At 51.6% G+C, this 19,698-nt stretch overlaps 1 protein-coding gene across 1 annotated transcript; it reads right to left on the bottom strand.

Moving 5' to 3' along the window:
• Positions 1-1,142: 1,142 nt before the first annotated feature.
• Tubb4a (tubulin beta 4A class IVa) lies at positions 1,143-8,592 on the bottom strand. Its single transcript, XM_057771435.1, has 4 exons — positions 8,395-8,592; positions 7,295-7,403; positions 7,055-7,165; positions 1,143-2,790 (listed from the first exon to the last, which is right to left on the bottom strand). The coding sequence occupies exons 1-4, from the start codon at positions 8,449-8,451 to the stop codon at positions 1,733-1,735; spliced, it is 1,335 nt and encodes a 444-aa protein (XP_057627418.1). The 5' UTR covers positions 8,452-8,592; the 3' UTR covers positions 1,143-1,732.
• Between the last annotated feature and the right edge of the window lie 11,106 nt (positions 8,593-19,698).

The following is a 19,698-nucleotide window of genomic DNA, read 5'->3' on the forward strand; positions in this document are numbered from 1 at the left end:
CCCATCTGTACCTGAGGACACTGGAGGCGTGGCTCAGTAGTTGAGAGCGAGGACTGCTCTTATACAAGATGCAAGTTCAGTTCCCCGCACACATGGGTGGTTCACAACAGCTTCAGTTCCAGGGGCTCTGATGCCTCTGGTTTCCATACACCCATGCATATAACCAAAATTAAAACCAGCATCATATTTAAAAAATATATAAAATGATTAAAGACAAGTCAAGCCAATTAAAACAGCGCAATTAGCCACAACTTTAATCCCAGCACTCAGGAGGCAGAGGTAGGCAGAGGTCTGTGAGTTTGGGGCTAGCCTGGGCTAATAGTGAGTTCCAGGATGTCCAGGGATACATAGTTAGAGCCTGACTCAAGAACACCAGGAAACCAAACCAAACCAAATTGCAAAAAAAGGAGATGTATTCGGTGTGGCCACAGTGGGAAGAGAGACAATGAAATCCAGGGGCCCCTGAGGTCCATTTTTCCAACGTGGGCCACACTCAATAAATCTTACTTGACTTCTTAGCATACAGACTGTGGCCCCACTTTTAGTAACAAGGGAAGAGAGTAGACACCATGTTCCTGGTGTGCAAATGATCTATTCTAGTTCATGGATAAGGGATCTAGCCTGCTCTGCAATCCCCGTACCCCACCACCCCAAGATCTGGTCTTTGTTAAGTTTCAGACCTGGTCCAATTGGTGCCGAGTTAACATAGCAAAGAGGACCTGGCCTTCAGGCTCTCCCAGCATCCCTCAGTCTCCGCGCGCTGCAGGGTGTGGCTGGCATATCCTGCTCTACCCTGAGCTCTCCGTCCAGGGCCTGGGCTGCCCTCCCCCGGAGGCTCCCCCGTATATAATCCAGACATTTTAGTTGCACACCCTTTTCCGACCTCCTGGCTGCTTCACTTGGCTCCCCTCCCCGTCTCCTCACATGGCCAGCTCAGTCTGGTCCTGTCCACTCTGGACTCTCCCAGATGCCCCTCCATATATCCACAATAGACCTTCTCTCCCTCCACACCTAGGAGCAATCATGTCCTTCCGTTCTTCTTTCTCTTCTTCATTCAGTCTTCAGGGCTCCCCTGCCCCCCGTGGGCCAATCCCCTCCCTGACTGCTCTCAGAGAAGAAAATAAATTGAACAGAAAGCCACATCAAAGCAATGACTCATTTATTGATTGGGGGGGGGTGTCAGCAGAAGCAGGGTGGGGTGGCCAGCGGGGAGGAGCTATCTCACCCCAGGCCACAGGCCTCTCTTTCCTCTCCCTCCAGTTCTTCCCTGGTAAAGCCAAGCTGAACTAAGGCACAAGGGCAGGGACACACGGGGTCTTACAGGAGCTGGGTCGGGATGGGGGAGCTGTGAGGTCAAAGGTAAGGCAAGGTGAGGGGGTTGGGGCGTGGGTAAAAGGTAAGTCAAGATCTAGAGAATTCTCTGGGGTTATCAGGGGTGGAGAATGGTTCGGGAGTGCAAGGGAATAGCCTCAGGATAAAAGACACTGTCAAGGCCCAAAGAAGTGAAGCCTGTGTGGGGGCTTATGGGTATTGGAAGAGCTAGGCAGGGGTGGAGGGAAAGTGGGGTTCAGGGGCTAAAGGGGAAATAAGTAGAAGCAACCTGGGCTCTGGGCTTGGTCTGTGCTAGTAGGGCCATGACGAGGATGCTCATAGGGTCTGAAGGGAGGAGGCAGCTTGGGGCAGGGTCAAAGCTTTGCTGGTCTGCCCCAGGGGCAGAGTGAAGGCAGGAGGCCTAGGCCACCTCCTCTTCGGCCTCCTCCTCGAACTCTCCCTCCTCAGCGGTGGCGTCCTGGTACTGCTGGTACTCGGACACCAGGTCGTTCATGTTGCTCTCTGCCTCGGTGAACTCCATCTCGTCCATGCCTTCGCCCGTGTACCAGTGCAGGAAGGCCTTGCGCCTGAACATGGCGGTGAACTGCTCCGAGATGCGCTTGAACAGCTCCTGGATGGCGGTGCTGTTGCCGATGAAGGTGGCTGCCATCTTCAGGCCCCGGGGTGGGATGTCACACACGGCCGTCTTGACGTTGTTGGGGATCCACTCCACGAAGTAGCTGCTGTTCTTGCTCTGCACACTTAGCATCTGCTCGTCCACCTCCTTCATGGACATCCGTCCCCGGAAGACGGCAGCCACGGTCAGGTAGCGGCCGTGTCTAGGGTCACACGCGGCCATCATGTTCTTCGCATCGAACATCTGCTGAGTGAGCTCAGGAACGGTGAGGGCCCGGTACTGCTGGCTGCCCCGGCTGGTCAAGGGTGCGAATCCCGGCATGAAGAAGTGGAGACGAGGAAAGGGCACCATGTTCACCGCCAGCTTGCGAAGATCTGCATTGAGCTGGCCCGGGAAGCGCAGGCAGGTGGTCACCCCACTCATGGTGGCTGACACCAGGTGGTTGAGGTCCCCGTAGGTGGGGGTGGTGAGCTTGAGCGTGCGGAAGCAGATGTCGTACAGGGCTTCGTTGTCGATGCAGTAGGTTTCATCGGTGTTCTCCACCAGCTGGTGCACGGACAGCGTGGCGTTGTAGGGCTCCACCACCGTGTCGGACACCTTGGGCGACGGCACCACGCTGAATGTGTTCATGATCCTGTCGGGGAACTCCTCCCGGATCTTGCTGATGAGTAGGGTCCCCATGCCGGAGCCGGTGCCACCACCTAGCGAGTGGGTCAGCTGGAATCCCTGGAGACAGTCGCAGCTTTCCGCCTCTTTGCGCACCACGTCCAGGACAGCATCCACCAACTCTGCGCCCTCGGTGTAGTGACCCTTGGCCCAGTTGTTGCCGGCTCCGGATTGACCTGGGAAGGGATAGGTTTGGATTCTCAAGCATGGGGAAGGGTGAACCCTCCAACCGATCAGCGCTGCACCCTAGCGTCTGAATCATTAGACCAGAAAATGACAAGGGTGCGTGGCCAGGCTAGGAGGGTAGAGCCCTGCCTTGACCGCGGGAGGCCCTGGGTTCCTTGCCAGAGCAGAAGCCAGATGTGCTGGCCTCATCTGTCATTGCAGCACTCAGGAGGTGGCTGCAGGAGGATCAGGATGCAAGACTACCCACAGCTACATAGTGACTCTGAGGCCAGCCTGGGCTATATGATGTCCTGTCTCAGTAATTAATAATAATGAAAAGGCTGGTAGAATAATGGTAGCATTATTGTTATTTTAATTATTGAATTTACTTTTTACTTTTGGGGACTGTGGTGGCTAATTTTATTTATTTATTTATTTTTACTTTTTTTTTTTTTTTTTTTTGGTTTTTCAAGTTGGGGTTTCGCTGTAGCTTTGGAGCCTGTCCTGGAACTAGCTCCGTAGACCAGGCTGGCCTCGAACTCACAGAGATCTGCCAGCCTCTGCCTCCTGAGTGCTGGGATGCTGGGATTAAAGGCATGTGCCACCACCACCCAGCTTTATTTATTTTTACTTTAGTAGCATTATTTTAGCTATGTATAGAGGCGTGAGCCTTTAATCTCAGCACTGTGGAGGCAGAGCAGGCAGAGCTCAGAGAATTCAAGGTCAGCCTGGTCTACACGTCAAGTTCCAGGACAGCCAAGGTTACACAGTGAGACTTTTTTTTTTAAATGAACAAACAAACAAAGCTCTATTTTTATGTGTGTACACGTGAGTTCATCAGAAGAGGGTGTGGATCCCCTGAGCTGGAGTTACAGGTGGTTGTGAGCCGCCTGATGTGGGTGCCGGGAATCTTCGGGTCACTTGGAAGAGCAGCAAGTGCTCTTAACCATGAAGCCATGCCTCTAGACCCCCAGTTGTTTTTCTTAGGTGGTTTTTATCTACTTATTTTTCGGGTTTTTTTTTTTTTTGAGACATGGAGTCTTTGTGTAGCCTTGGATGTCCTGCAATTCACTTTGTAGATCAGGCTGGCTTCCAACTCACAGAGATCGGCCTGCCTCTGCCTCCTGAGTGCTGGGATTAAAGGCGTGCGCCACCACCGCCTGGCTACTTTATTTTTTATACAGGTTCTCACCACGCAGCCCTGGCTGCCCATGAGCCCAGCCTGTCTGCCTGTTAAGTGCTGTGCTGACTGGGGTAAGCTGTCACGCCGGACTTGGGTCATTTGTTTATTTAGACACAGGGTCTCATGTAGCCCAGGCTGGCCTCAAACCCCATGTGTAGTCAAGGAAACCCTCCTGTTCCACTGAGCTTGGAGCTGTTGACAAATATCAGGAAACCATGGGACCCAGGGATTTGTGCATGCCAGGTGAATGCTCACCCGGCCCTCTTCCCTCCTGCTTCTGCTTCCTTCTGTTCCCCTCACTTCCTCTGCCCCAGCCACAGAGGCCTCCTGGTGGCTATTTTACCATCAAGACATAACAATCATGCCGGGCGGTGGTGGTGCACGCCTTTAATCCCAGCACTTGGGAGGCAGAGGCAGGCGGATCTCTGTGAGTTCGAGAAAAGCCTGGTCTACAAGAGCTAGTTCCAGGACAGGCTCCAAAACCACAGAGAAACCCTGTCTCGAAAAACCAAAAAAAAAAAAAAAAAAAAAGACATAACAATCATACACATTTGTGGAGGGCCACACTGTATTTGGATACAGGGCTATACTGTCCAATGTCTGAATTGGGATAAAGATAATTACTTCCCCCCACATACATCACTGTTTTATTTATCTTAAAAACATTTAAAATCTTTTCCCTCAACTGCTTGAGATCCTGTATATTGTCACTGCCTGCAGTCACCCTATGTAATAATACAGCACAATTATTATTATTAACAGCAGTCAGGTGCAGGAGGTGGTGGAGCACGCCTTTAATCCCAGCACTCGGGAGGCAGAGGTAGGCGGATCTCTGTGAGTTCGAGGCCAGCCTGGTCTACAAGAGCTAGTTCCAGGACAGGCTCCAAAGCTAAACAAACAAACAAACAAACAACCAAAAAACCAAAAACAAACAGCAGTCATTTAATATAATAATAGTCATAAATAGTAACTGGCACTTTATTATCAAGCAATCATTATTAAGATATGATTAATTTAATTATATGGTTATCTTCAAAATATTATTTTATTCTTTTAGTTATTTAATTGAAATTTTTTTACCAAGACAGGGTCTCACTATGTAGCCCTGGCTGCTTTGGAACTCCTCAGGTTGGCTTCGAACTCAGATCCTCCAGCCTCTGTCTCCCGAGTGCTGGTTTATTTTATTCGATTTTTTTTTATGTGTGTGGGTGTTTTGCCGCGTGTTTGTTTGTGCACCACGAATGGCAGTGCCCTCAGAGGCAGGAGCTGAAGATGGCTGAAGGGCCACCAGGGTCCTGAGAGCCAAACAGGATCCCCTGCTAGAGCTGATGCTGTTAACTGTTAAGCCATCTCGCCAGCGTCGATTATTATGCTATAATAATTACTATAGTTAATAGTGTTTCAATTTTGCCACAGTTCCATCCAGAAGCTAGAAGGCTCTTATAAAAAACTAAATAAAACCATGCCCCATAAACTTGAAAATCTCTGCTTCCTCACAGTGCCCAGACCCCGCTCTGGCCTCTCACGTCTGTGTTTCCTGAGGCGGCGACTAGAGGGCGCCCGTGAGCTGAGTCCATCTGTCCCGTTCCCCCCTCCCCCAACACAGCTTCCTCCAGGCCCCGCAGCCAACAAGTTCTTCTGGCCCTGCCTGGTTCCCTCCTGCCTCCTTCTCTATCTCTCTTCATTCCCTCTGCTAAGGTCACGCGGGCCTCCTTGATGCCCCTCTATCAGCTCTGAGACCTTTGCACTGGTCAGTCTGGCTGCCTGGAATTCCTTCTCCACCGGTATTCCCATGTCCCCTCCCTCACCTTCAGTGGGCCTCTGCTTCATGTCACTTGTGTGAGAGTGAGTGCCTCTGTGTGTGTGTGTTTGTGTGTGCGCGCGCGTGCCTGTGTATACACACGTGTATGGAGGCACACATTGGTCTGGTGTCTTCCTGTCTCTCCCACTTATTTATTTATTATTGAGACAGGGTCTCTTGCATTGCTAGACTGGCTGGCCAGTGAGCTCCAGGGTGTCACCTGTCACCGCCCTCCCCAGAGCTAGGGTTACAGACATGAATCCCTGTGCTTGTATTTTTTTTTTTTTTTTTTTTTTTTGGTTTTTTCGAGGCAGGGTTTCTCTGTGGTTTTGGAGCCTGTCCTGGAACTAGCTCTTGTAGACCAGGCTGGTCTCGAACTCACAGAGATCCGCCTGCCTCTGCCTCCCAAGTGCTGGGATTAAAGGCGTGCGCCACCACCGCCCGGCCCCTGTGCTTGTATTTTTAAATTGGTGCTGGGGTTTGAACTCACGTCTTTATTCTTGCACCCTGAGCACTTTACCAACTGAGTCATTCTTTGAATCTTCCCCTTTCTTTTCTCTCTGCCTCCCTTCCTTATTTCCTCCTCTCTGTCTCTCTCAGACACACACTCTGTGCGCATGCTCTCTGTCCCACCTCACTTTTTGTATCTTTCTCTCTTCAGTCATTTCCGGATGCTCCACACTACACAGGCACAAGTTACCTTCCACAAACTTTGTATCCATCCGAAAGGGAAACTCACTTGTCAAGGCCAGTAGCTGGGGCTGCAGCCGGGAACAAGACAGTCGCCTGCTTGCTCCCACCCCGCCCTGCTGCCATTCACGTGGAGCTGACATTCTAAGGACGGAGGCTGGAGATGAAAGGCCAAACACCAGCCCTGTGGTCACGGACTCAGAGCCCTTCTAGAAGACAGTGCATTGTCTGCACAGAACCTGCTTACATCCTTCCTATGGATGCCATCTCCAGAGGGCTGGGGCTCAGTGGCGACAGAGCTCCTTCTGCATGCACGAAGCCCTGGGCTCCAACCCCAGCACCACAGAAACCCACCTGGCATCTCAGAACTGGGAAGGTGACGGCAGGAGAATCAGGAATTCAGGGTCATCTTAGGCTCCATAAGTTAGTTCAAAGCCAGCCTCAACTATATAGAGAGTTGGAGGCTAGCCTAGGCTAGGCTGGTGTCCCTAATCAAATCTCCAACTGCCCTGTCCACTCTGAGTCTGCAGTAATCGGCTCTTTGATGCTAGCTAGAAAGGAGAAGAAACATGTTGTGTACCCACAGTGGAGAGGGACTTACCAAACACAAAGTTGTCTGGCCGGAAGATCTGGCCAAAAGGGCCAGAGCGGACGGAGTCCATGGTGCCAGGTTCCAGGTCAACCAGCACGGCTCTGGGAACATAATTTCCACCTGTGGGGATGGCAGATGGAAGATGGCTGGGGTGAGGGCCAGGCCCAGCAGGCTCCAGGACATATCCTGTCCCTTCTTGCCAGCCCACACCCCCACAACAGAAGGCATCCACCTTGCTAGCCGCCCTACCTGTGGCCTCATTGTAGTAGACATTGATTCTTTCCAGCTGGAGGTCACTGTCCCCGTGATAGGTCCCGGTGGGGTCAATGCCATGTTCGTCGCTGATTACTTCCCAGAACTAGAGAGACGTGTGTGACGGCAAAGTTGAGCAGATTTTCCTTTTGCTGTTGTTATTATTTAAAAACAGTTTACTTTTAAATAACATGCTTGAACGGAGGTCAGAGGACAACTTGCCAGAGGCGGCTGTTTCCTTCCGACACCTGCGTCCTGGCCATCAGACTAGAGTTGTCGGATTGGCCGTAAGCCCCAAAGGAGCCATGTTGCCTGCCCTATTGTTTGTTTGTTTGATGTTGGAGTTGGCAATGGGAAAGGTTGAGTAGGTTTTTTTTTTGCAAAAATTTATTATTTATTATTTTTTAGGCGGGGCTTCTGTAGCCCAGGCTGGCCTGAAATCACTAGCTAGCCTAGGATAATATTGAACTCCTGACTCCACCTTCCTAGCGGCTGGGGTGACAGGTGTGTACCACAACATCCCAGTTTATTTATGTATTTATTGGCACAGGGTTTTACATAGACCAGGCTGGCCTCCCACTCACTCTTTATGGGAGGCTGTTTTGGGGCTCCTGCTTCTACCTCCCAAAGTGGGTCACAATGATAGCCCGGAAGAGCAGAGAGATGCTGTGTCTGGAACACCCTTAGCGCCACTTCTCCAATTGTTAACTGTCCTCCCGCGGGGTGACTGGGGAACTCAGAGGCACAGCTAAGCGTGAGCCAGCAAGAAGCAAGAAAAGTGGGGGTAGGGATAGGCCGGGGCCCCACCAGAGACACTTGGTGCCAGCCCATCCCAGAGGCTGCCCTGGGAGGAGGGGCCGTACCTCTTTGTGCCTGCAGCTGATGGTGACAGTGGCCCAGCTGTGAGGCCAGCTGTGGCCAAGGGACACAAGGCCAGGCCCTGCCCCCATCACCGGCCCCTTTGTTCCCGGCCTGGCTCTGCCCTGGCTCCCCTCCCCCACCACCCTGAGATGCAGAATTCCTGGGCGAGTCTTAAGGGAGCTAAAGACCCCTCTCTGCGTCCCTCCCGTCGCCACCCCCTCTCCAGTTCTGCGCACCTTGGCCCCGATCTGGTTGCCGCATTGCCCGGCTTGCAGGTGCACGATCTCCCGCATGGTGGTGGCGTTGCTGGTAGCCGCTGATGGACGGGTATCGATGGACCGCTGTGGCTCTGGCTCTGGATACTGGATGAGGTGGCTGCAGAGCTGTCTCTGAGCCCCCGGGCGCCTCTATTTCAGCAGAGCAGTACCCACGTCACGGCCGGGTCACCCGCGAGCTCCGCCTCCTGGACCCGCCTAGGATGCTCCCAGTGAAGGATGGAAGGGTGGAGGGAGGATATAGGGAGGCGCCCGGGGATGCAGGAATCTCCCCCCGACCCCGCCCTGCCCAGACCCCTGCAAGCGCCTTGTCTGAGACCTCAGGGTCTTGATGTATCCTCATTCCAACTTCCAGGTGCCATCAAGGACTTTTTGTTCCTCTCCACTCTGGTTCCATGGGGGCTGCGTGGAGAGGTCAACACTATCACACACACCCACCACACCCCAGCCCCTGCCTCAGTGTCTCTGTCTGTTTCTCTCCTCTCCATCCCAATCGAGCAATCGAGCCCAGCTACTTCCTCAGAACCTTTTTTTTTTTTTTTTTTTTTTTTTTGGTTTTTCGAGACAGGGTTTCTCTGTAGCTTTGGTGCCCATCCCGGAACTAGCTCTTGTAGACCAGGCTGGCCTCGAACTCACAGAGATCCCGAGTGCTCCTCAGAACCTTTTTATAGGCAGGGAAGGGTGGTGGCTCTGAGCCCCAGGATCTCCAGAGTTGCTTGGTTTCAGGGTGGCAGGTGTGTGTGGGAGATACCCTGGCTCCTGGTGTGTGTGTGTGTCTTCTGAAACCTTCTACAGCATTCCTTTCCTGTTTGAGCATGTTGAGGACAGTTCTGAGGAGCTCTGGAAGGCCCTAGAACTCCGTTGTGTCTCTTGAAAGATGGATACCACCCCCAGGAGGGCTCGAAGACTGGCATAAGTGGGCTAGCACACACAGCTAGACCCCACAAACAGCAGGGTGCACCCCACATCAATATGTCTTTGCTTCAGTGTTGATAATTATTTCTTTAATTACAGGGTTTCCTATGTAGCTCAGGCTAGCCTGGAACTATGTTGCCCAGGCTGGCCTTGAACTCACGATGTTCCGGGCTTCAGCCTCTGGATTTGCTGATCAACAACATACCTGGCCTCAAAGTGACATCTAATTTTTATTTTTTTTAAAGATTTATTTATTTATTATGTATACAACTTTCTGTCTCCATGTATACCCACATGACAGAGGGGGGCGCCAGATCTCATTACAGATGGTTTGGAGCCACCATGTGGTTGCTAGGAATTGAACTCAGGACCTCTGGAAGAGCAGACAGTGCTCTTAACCACTGAGCCATCTCTCCAGCCCCTCAAAGTGACATCTAAAACCTCTTTTCGAGTTCATGAGTTTGCCTGAGCACTTTTGGAAGTCAGAGCTCAGCCGTGCATGTCAGTCTTTATCTTCCATCTTGTTCCACACAGGGTTTTTCTTCTTGTTGGCCATGGGCTGCCAGATTCTTGGGGCACCTCTGCTTTTACCTCCCACCCTCTGTAGGGACTCTGGGGTTACACATACTCCCTGCTGTGTTCCTGGCTTTTATGTGAGTTTGAGGGATTTGAACTTGGGTCCTCACGTATGTGCAAGTGCTTCACCCATCCAGCCACCTCCACAGCCCCTCTGCCATCTGAGATAGGGCTTCATTTAGCCCAAACTGACTCTCCACTTGATAAGTAACCCAGGGTGACCTTGAACTCCTGATCTTTCTGCCTCTACCTCCTGAGTGTTGGGATGTCAGGTGTGTACCACGATGTCCTGGGTTTATATGGTGTGGGGGATAGGACTCAGGGCCTCATGCATGCTGCAAGTGTTCGATCCATCGAACCCCAGTCCCAGCCCTACCATGCTGCTTCTCCCTCACTGCAGACCCAAATGTGATATTGCCAATATGAAGGCAATATCAGGCCAATGACTGAAGTTTCTCCTCCCTCAACCGTCTCCCTCTCTTCTGCCCTCCCTCCCGTCCTCCCTTTCTTCCTTTCTTAGTCAGATTCACCCCCAGACCAACCTCCACCTCCCCAACCCTCCCAACTTCAAGCCTTCCTGTTTTGTTTTTTATTTCATTTATTTATTCATTTTTATGTAATGTGGGATTTCCCTCTATATGGTGTGATTACCATTGGTTAATAAAAAAACAGAGTTGGGGGTGGGGGAAACTAAACAGAATGCTGGGAGGAAGAAGGTGGATTCAGAGAGAAGCCTTGTAGCCCGCTGGAGACAGCCGCTGGGAACTTTAGCCGGTAAACCACAGCCACATGGTGATATACAGATTAATAGAAATGGGTTAAATTAAGATGTAAGAGTTAACCAATATAAAGCTAGAGCTAATGGGCCAAGCAGTTGATTTAATTAATACAGTTTCTGTGTGATCATTTCGGGGCTAAGCAGCTGGGAACAAGCTAGCGGCCTCCTTACTACATTTATGTGTATGTGTGTCTTGTCTGCATGATAAGCCTAACCACATATTCTTGTAGTGCCAGCAGAGGCCAGAGAGGACATCAGATCCTCTCTGATGCCTTGAGCTGCCGGGGGCTGCTGGGCCTGGTCCTCCTCTCTTCCATGTTCCCTTAGCTGTGGGTACTAACACCCTGTTTAGGGATGAGTGCTACTCAGTCATTCCCCATTCTCAGCTTGTTGAGCATCCATGAGGGGTTTTCACCAGTGTTCGCTGCATACAGAGGCGTTTCTGGTCAAGGTTGGGGGTAGCTGTTGTCTGTGGGTATATAAACATAAACTTTTAGAAGTCAATCAACTTAGGAACACAACAGTAATAAACCCTCCTGTCCCCACCCTCTCCCACTTCAAGCCTACGACCTCCCGACGGTGAGTTTTTAAACAGCGTGAAATTAAAATTCTGAAAATGTGAAGCAGTAGAACTGACTAGAGTCTTCAATGAGAGCCTGGGGGCTCGGCTTGGAGCCTCCACCTTGAATCTCTCAGCAAGGGACTAGGGCCGTGGTCAGAGGTGGGACCCCTCTTGAGACCCCCCCCAGTAAGGGGCTGGGGCATGTTCAGGGGTGGAGTACCCCCTAAAGCCTCCCCAGTGAGGGGCCGGTGCTTGGTCAGGGGTGGAACTCCATCTAGAATGTGCTGACCCTTAGTTCCATCTCCATTCAGTACTGCATAAAAAAGAAAGGAGCAAGCTTGGCATGGTGGTGCACGCCTTTAATTCCAGCACTAGGAGGCAGAAGCAGGTGGATCTCGAGTTCGAGGCCAGCCTGGTCTACATAGAGAGTTTCAGGTCAGTTAGGGCTACACAGAGAAACCCTGTCTCAAAATCAAACCAACCAGCCGGGCGGTGATGGTGCACATCTTTAATCCCAGCACTCGGGAGGCAGAGGCAGGAGAATCTCTGTGAATTCGAGGCCAGCCTGGTCTAAAAGAGCTAGTTCTAGGACAGGCTCCAAAGCTACAGTGAAACCTGTCTTAAATAAATAAATAAATTCAAATCAATCAACCAACCAAACAAAAGGAGCTGTTTAACTGAATTCTATATGGCAACATCCTTTTGTAGGTGCATTATGGGTATCTGTTTAGGTTTTATTTTATTTATTTATTTATTCATTTGGTTTTTTTTGAGACAGGGTTTCTCTGTGGTTTTGGAGCCTGTCCTGGAACTAGCTCTTGTAGACCAGGCTGGTCTCGAACTCACAGAGATCCGCCTGCCTCTGCCTCCCGAGTGCTGGGATTAAAGGAGTGCGCCACCACCGCCCGCCCTTCTGTTTAGGTTTTAATGCAGTGCTTGGAGGTGCCAGTACATGGAGATAGGAAATAGAGGCTCAAGGAGGGTGGAGCGCCTAACTACAGTGAGGAGACGCTGCTGGTGCTGGGAAAAGGCGGTGAACCGGAACCTCCCAAGCCCAGGCTCTTATCACTGCACGACCTCAGCTACTTTGTTGCTTGGTATTAGTCAAAACAAAACAAGCTGGTGACCAACCGGCTCCGCTCTCAAGAATACAATGTTGCCAGGGTCCCGCGCCATCACGTAAGCCAGGCCTCCGCCTGTACATGTCACATGTCCCGTGTTCCCCGTGTCCCCCATCCCCCATCCGTGCGGTGTCCACTCCCCCTTTCCCCCTCCCTGCTCCTCCGCGCGTGCACATGCTGGGAGTTGGCTGCACGTGTGCTGTTGACTAACCCTGGATCTGTGCTGTCTTTGTAAGGGGCGGGGATCTGCACTCTAAGGGGTGGCTGCGCTATTGCTCTGCCCCCCACATCCCACTCGTGGCCTCTCCCTGGAACATTCTGCTGGTTCCTCACCCTGATCTTAGGATACAACATGGTCTTGTTTCTCTGTGTCCTGGTGGTACCCAGGTGGTGGCCCTGGCTTGGCCTGAGTCCTCTGCAGCTGCGGAGAAGAGAGAGGGAGGATTCTGGAAATGACTGTTGTCTGGGGTGTAATGCAGGACTATTAAGTCCAACCCAAGCCATGCCTGGCACTGTGGAGTGTGTGTGTGTATGCATTTGAGTGTGTACCAGGGGAAGTGTTAGCCAGGGCTGCACTGTGGAGTGTGTGTGGATGTGTGTGTCTGTGTGTGTGTGTTTGCACATGTGTGTGGAAGGGGGAAGGTGGTAGCCAGGGCCGCACTGTGGAGTGTGTGTGGATGTGTGTGTCTCTGTGTGTGTGTTTGCACGTGTGTGTGTAAGAGGGAAGGTGGTAGCCAGGGCCGCACTGTGGAGTGTGCGTGTGTGGACAGAGGAGGTGTTAGCCCACTCCATTTTTGCCAAACTGACATAGTGATTTGGTTTCCCAGCTCCAGCGACTTCTTTTAGATTCCTGTTCTTTCCCCTCAGTTGATTCAGACATCTAGAAGGCCAGCCCCAGCACATTCCAGGGCTGTTCCTCAGTCCTGTGACTTAGAACCTCCCCTCCAACGTCTAAGGAGGGCCCGGAGTCTGCCGCGGGTCCCTGGTCTCTCCTCAGAGCCCCGCTGTATTGCTGTCTTGTCTTTCTATGAGTTAATAACTCTTTATGACAATCTCACCCAGAAAGAACAACACGCCCTCAAACTCCGTCCTGGTTTTATGTCTGCTGCTGCAGGAAAACACTGGCAGAAAACAATTTAAGGGAGAAAGGAGCTATTTTGGCTTAGAAGTCCAGGTTATATTTCAACAGTTGTGGAGAAATCAAGACAGGAGCTGGTCATGTGACATCCACAGTCATGCGCAGAGGAAGGAGTGCCTGCATGCTCATGTGCCTGCTTGCCTATGCTCAGCCCTATGGCCTCCTCTTACACAGTTCAGAATCCCTGCCTAGAGAACGGTGCTGCTCACTGTGGGCTGGGCCTTCCCAGGTCGACTAACTCAAGACACTCTGGGTGGTTTTAGGTTGTGCCGTCAAATTGACAGCGAGTGCCAATCTTCACGGATCCAGAGGTGAACAGGACACTGTGTATTGTCTGGCTGGCAGAGGGTGTTTGGAGCAGGGAGATTCTCAGAGAGGACGGAGTCAGTGCTGAGCTGTGTCTGCCTCCTCAGCCTCTTCCTGCAACAGCCACAGGCTGCATGGAAGCCGGGGAATCCACTGCTCTTGCCGTGGAAGAGGTGGCTCAAGGGGGTGCACTGCCAAAAGGTGGGGTGACAAGCAGCTTGTGGCCAAAGAGGGGCTGGCCACGTCCCTAAAGATGATGGTGTTGCTTATCAACAGACCTGAGCAGACCAGGACTTCTCTGGTCAGTGCACATAGCTGCAGGCATGGGAGGTGGGTCACATTTTCCAGCTTGCTCCTCTCTTCTTATGGAAAAGGAGTAGATTTTTCACCGAACCCAAGCAGAAGCCCTTGGCTCCATCCTCAGCATCACATAAACTGAGTTGGTGACACACACCTGTCACCCCAGCGCTCAGGAGGCGGAGGCAGGAGGATCAGGAGTTCAAGGTCATCCTTAGCTATGTGGTGAGCTTGAAGTCTGCCTGGTCTACAGGCATGGTCCTTGAAAAAAAGAGTTTGCCGGGCATGCGCTAGTGTGTGCCTTTAATCCCAGAGTTTGGGAGGCAGAGGCAAGGAGATCTCTGAGTTCAAGGCCAGCCTGGTCTCCTTGGAGATTTCCAGGCTAGCAAAGGCTGTATAGTGAGGCCCTATCTCACAGTCTCCAAAAAGTTATGCATGTATGTTTCTGGATTGTTCTGGTACATGCTTGGGGTCATATATGGAATCAGTGTATGTGTCTGAGCCTCGGTCTGTGTCTAACAGTTTGGTATTACTGTGAAGGTTGTATGTGAAGGTATGTGAGCAGGGGCTGGCGTCTGTCACCTCCTGACATCACCAAACTAGTCAGGCAGGAAAGGGGTTGATGTCAAATCGGTGCCAGCTCTCTGTGAGGATGGTCCACACCAAAGGCCTCCCTAGATCCCTAATTTCTCTCTTGAGTCTACTTCCCTGCTTCCTTCCCTCCCCTCCCCTCCCTTCCCCTCCCCTCCCTTCCCCTCCCCTCTCCTTTCTCATCTCTTTCCTTTCACACATCCCATGCTGGACTTGAACTCCTGATCTGTGTTTTGGGATGACAGAGGGGTTGCATGCATTTTGTGCCGTGCTGGGGACGGAACTTTGGGTTTCATACAAGCCAGGCAAGCCCTCTGCCAGCTGAGCCATGTTCTCAGCCCCTTGTGTCTCTTCAGTGTGCCACTTGTTGAAGTCTGTTAAAGCCAGGTACCATGAACTCAGCCTCCACAGCCCCGACTCCCTTCCTGGCCTCAAGGATAAGGGGGCTGGTAAAGACGCTTTCCCAGTCTAGCCTCTGCTCCTCAAGAAGGGTGCTTTGGTCACCATCAGTGTTCCTTGTGTGTGGGTGTATGGTGATCTGACCCCCCTGGATCCTCAGAGCAGCTACTCAGACATTGCATCTATGTATGGAGGGGGGATGGTGGCTTGTGGCTGTTGTATTGGACACTTGTCTCGTCACTGGGACAAAACACCCTAAAGAAGCAATTTAAGAAGGGAGGGTTTATTGTGGCGCACAATCTAATACATCATGATTATTTTCTTCTTCTTCTTCTTCTTCTTCTTCTTCTTCTTCTTCTTCTTCTTCTTCTTCTTCTTCTTCTTCTTCTTCTTCTTCTTCTTCTTCTTCCTGCTCCAGCTCCTTCTGCTTCTTTTTCTCCTGCTCCTTCCCCTCCTCCTTCTCCCCCTCCTCCTCTTCCTCCTTCTCCTTCTTGAGACAGGGTCTTACAGAGTTCTGCCTGCCTCTGTCTTCTGATTAGAGGTGTTTACCACTACCGCCTGGCAAAGACTTCCTTCTTATTCAGTCCTGGACTCCATAGGCCTGGGTGGACTTTTCAGTAACATAACAAGATAGAGAGGGTATCAACAGGCCAAAACAAAAACAAACAAAACAAACAAATAAAACAGTCCCAGCCAGTTGTGGTGGCTCATACCTTTAATTGTAAGGAAGAGGCCTGTGAATCATTCTCAATTTGAAGCCAACCTAATCTCCAAGAGAGTTCCAGGGCAGCCAGCTTACATAGTGAGACCCTGCCTCAAAACAACCTAAGGGTCTGGAGCGATGCTCAGCAGTTAAGAGCACTTGTTCTCGCAGAGGACCAGGGTTCAGTTTACCAAATCTACATGGTGGCTCACAGCTGTCTGTAACACCAGTTTTCCAGGGATCTGTTGCCCTCTTCTGGCCTTCATGGGCACTGCACACAAGTCATGCACAGACATCCACACAGGGAAAACACATAAACAAACAATAAATAAAAAATGATAACTCAAAAGCCGGGCGATGGTGGTGCACGCCTTTAATCCCAGCACTCGGGAGGCAGAGGCAGGCGGATCTCTGTGAGTTCAAGACCAGCCTGGTCTACAGAGCTAGTTCCAGGACAGGCTCCAAAGCCACAGAGAAACCCTGTCTCGAAAAACCAAAAAAAAAAAAAAAAAAAAAAAAAAAAAAAAGATAACTCAAAAAAGAAAGAGAAACAGAAACAATGACACTTGTTTTCAGTTTGGTGAACCAATGAGCCTATTGGGTTTCTTGGTGTTCTAGTTAGGGTGCCTCCATCAGATTGGCCTGTGGGGCATTTTCTTGATTGCTGACTGACGTGGGAGGGTCCAATCCACTCTGAACAATGCCATCCCTGGGCAGGTGGTCCTGGGCTTCCTAAGAAGGCAGGCTTAGCCCTCAGGGGGAAGTGAGTGTTTTCATTTCCTCTGTGGTCTTTGCTTCAGTTTCTGCTTCCAGGTCCTTTTCAGTTCATCCCTGAATGGTGGACCTTGAGCTGTAAGATTAAAAAACCGCTTTCCTCCCCAAGTTGCCTTTGGTCCAACAGGCTGGAACAGATATGCAACACACAGTCCGGGAGACAGATACACACCTCTGCATGCCAGCATGGCGGGCCAGAAGCCACGCCTGTGCAGAACCCTCTTCTTTCCCGTGGACACAAACACACGCCGAGTCCTACAGGGAGGGACAGACACACAGCCCAAGCACACGTACTGGGGCAAGGAGTCTCCCTCTCGCCATCACCCCTTTAGCTTTGGGAATCAGGGAGCTGTGCACGAGGCTGGGCCATGTGCAGATGTAGTGATCGATCTTCTGAACTGGGAGTAGGGGGCTAAAGAAATAGCTCAGAGGCCAAGAGAGCTTGCTGCACTCAAACCCAGCTCACAATTACCACTAACTCCTGTTCCAGGTGATCTGACCCGTCTTCTGGCCTGCCTGAACACCCATAGCATCCACTCACAGACATCGCACACACTCTACATAAAAACCAAACTAAGTCTTAGCGAGAATAAGATGGCATGGATGTGTCCAGCAGCTGGAAGGAGGCTCGGAAGGCACAGAAGGAGGTGGAAGCGCCGAAGACGGCCCTGGTGGATTTAGGAGTGCGACTACCGGGAAAGGCCGGCAGGGAAGCAGGCCTTTCTCACCTAGGTGTTACCACGCACCCACCAGATGACTGTGCACGGACCTTGGAAGAAAGACAGGTGCAGCAGGCAGAACGAAGGGGACGTGGGAAAGACGAGGGCGGGGCCTGGGATGTGGATAGAGAAGTCGGTGAAGCCTTGGGAGAATGGACCGAAGAAACCCACCTTTGGGGATTGGCAGGGAAGTGGGCGGGACAGGGAAGTTGAATAGGCTCCGTCTGGGAAGCTAATGGTGGAGGAAGTAGGAAGGGCTAGGAGAATGAATGAGGTGGGAATCCAGTACCCGGAGCTAGCGGGAGGCTGGGGAAGTGGGCGGGGCCGCTGGGAGGGATTGAGAGAGCAGGCCGGCAAGGCCAGAGAGGTTGATAGTGGAAACTGAGCGGAGCCTACAGAGATTGACAGGGAACTGGTCGGGACTTTGGAAGCCGGCCAGTGAGCGGGGCCTAGAGAGAATAGAGGAGTCGTTGGGAGGAACTGAGAATGAAGGTCCAAGAGAGAGTGACAACTGGGAAGTGGGCGGGGCTTAGGGAGAATGACAGAGCAGGTGGGAGGAACTAACAGGCGTAGCCTGGGAGATTCAGGCGGAAAGGTAGTGGGAGGGGCCTTACGGAGACTGGTAGGGAAGTGGAAAGGGTCAATGGAATGGGGAGGGACCGGGAGTTTGACATCAGGAAAGTGGGCGGGGCCCGTCCTTCTACAGCATCCTCACTGACCGCATCCTGGGGTCATCCAGGCCTCTCCGGGGTCCGGTCCTCGGGCTGGGGTCCTCCTAGCGTCCAGGTTCTGGTGTTATATCCTTTCCAAGTTTCCCATAAGGATGCTGAGCGTACCATGAACGTCCCTCACTCCATCACCCAGTGCACCCTGGGGTGAGGCTGCCGTCCACTAGAGGGCGCGCGCGTCCCGCTCTGGGAGCCAAGGCTGAGCAAGGAGCCTGGATGTCTTATTGAAGTACTGTTTTTTTTTTTTTTTTTTTTAAGATAGGATCTGTCACTGGTCTGGAGCCCCAGCTATTTGTTTAGAATAGCTTGCCCGCGAGTTCAGGAACCCTCTAGTGTCCACCTTCCCAGAGTTGAGTTTACAAGTATTTGCCTTTAAAAAACAAACAAAAGGGGTGGGGGAGGGCTGGGGTCCTCAAGATTATGTAGCTGAACTATATCCATCAGCATTTAAAATACTTTAAAATTTATTTGTATTTTAGAGTATGTGTTTGTGTCTCTGAGGGTGAGTGCATGTGAGTGCAATGCCTATGGAGGCCAGAAAAGTTTATCAGATCCCCTCAGATCTGGAGTTACAGGAGGTAGTGAGCCATCAAGTCGGTGCTGGGGACTTTACCACAGCTTCCCAAATACTCAGATGGCAGGTATGAGCCATCTCACCTCAGCCATCCTATTCTCTCTCTCTCTCTCTCTCTCTCTCTCTCTCTCTCTCTCTCTCTCTCTCTCTGTGTGTGTGTGTGTCTGTATGACTGTGGGGTATTTGTGGTTGGTGTGAGTGTCTGTTCTATGTCCTGACCGTGGGTGGCGTTTATATTCCTGTGTCTAACTGTGGCCGTCCAATAGTTATTTCCCCAGCCGTGCTGGAGAGTCCCTGCCAGGTGGTGGCCACGCTGGGATTCCCTTCCTACCCAGCTTGGCTGATTTCCCATCAGTGAGCTAGCTCCTGCCTCTCTGAGGGGTCCCCAGCCTGCCCAGCACCCACCCCCATCTTTCTCAGGGGAACACCTATTGCTGACGTTGGTTGTTTCCATTCTTTCAGACAGCTGTGGCTACTTTTTCTTTCTTAGTGGTATCTAGTTGACCACAGGCTGTTAACAGTTTAAAGGAAGGAGGAGGAGGTGAGGAGGAAGGGAGGCGGGGAAGAGGAGGAGGAACCCAAACAAACTCTGTACACTTGGAAATACAATCTAGTGCTGCCCCGTGGTCTCCAGTGTCTCAGGGAGTGTGGAATGGCATTGCAGATGCCTCTCCACTGTGAACACACTGTCCTGCGAAGCCCTTTGTTTGCTCAGCCCTGAGAGATCTGGTCAAAGGGTGTCACGGTGGTTCAAAGACCTGAGCTACTTGTCTTTGCCGCTGTGTGACCGCTAAACTCATCTCACTGACATTAATTTGACCAATTCCCTTTTGAAGACTGGAGAGATAATTTCCATTCTATGCGTTTTTTTTGCTGCTTCTGAGTTTTTTTTTTTTTTCCTTCCCCCTTTGGTTGGTTGAGGAGTCTCCAGGCTGGCTTCCTTGAAACCAAGGATGATCTTGAACTCTTGATCCTCCTGATTCTACCTCCAGAGTTCTGGCTCTGTGTAGTCCACTTCAGACACAGGTCCTGCTGTCTGCACGCAGGGACTGTGTATCGGATTTCAATGGTTCACACTCCACAT

The sequence above is a fragment of the Chionomys nivalis genome, chromosome 6 (assembly GCF_950005125.1).
Source record: "Chionomys nivalis chromosome 6, mChiNiv1.1, whole genome shotgun sequence".
Classification (NCBI taxonomy): Eukaryota; Metazoa; Chordata; class Mammalia; order Rodentia; family Cricetidae; genus Chionomys; species Chionomys nivalis.

Coding starts and splice junctions, on each gene's coding strand:
- Tubb4a (XM_057771435.1), bottom strand. CDS start 8,451: ATGCGGGAGATCGTGCACCTGCAAGCCGGGCAATGCGGCAACCAGATC. Junction 7,404..8,394: donor GCAACCAGATCGGGGCCAAG/GTGCGCAGAACT, acceptor ACGTCTCTCTAG/TTCTGGGAAGTAATCAGCGA. Junction 7,166..7,294: donor CTACTACAATGAGGCCACAG/GTAGGGCGGCTA, acceptor CCATCCCCACAG/GTGGAAATTATGTTCCCAGA.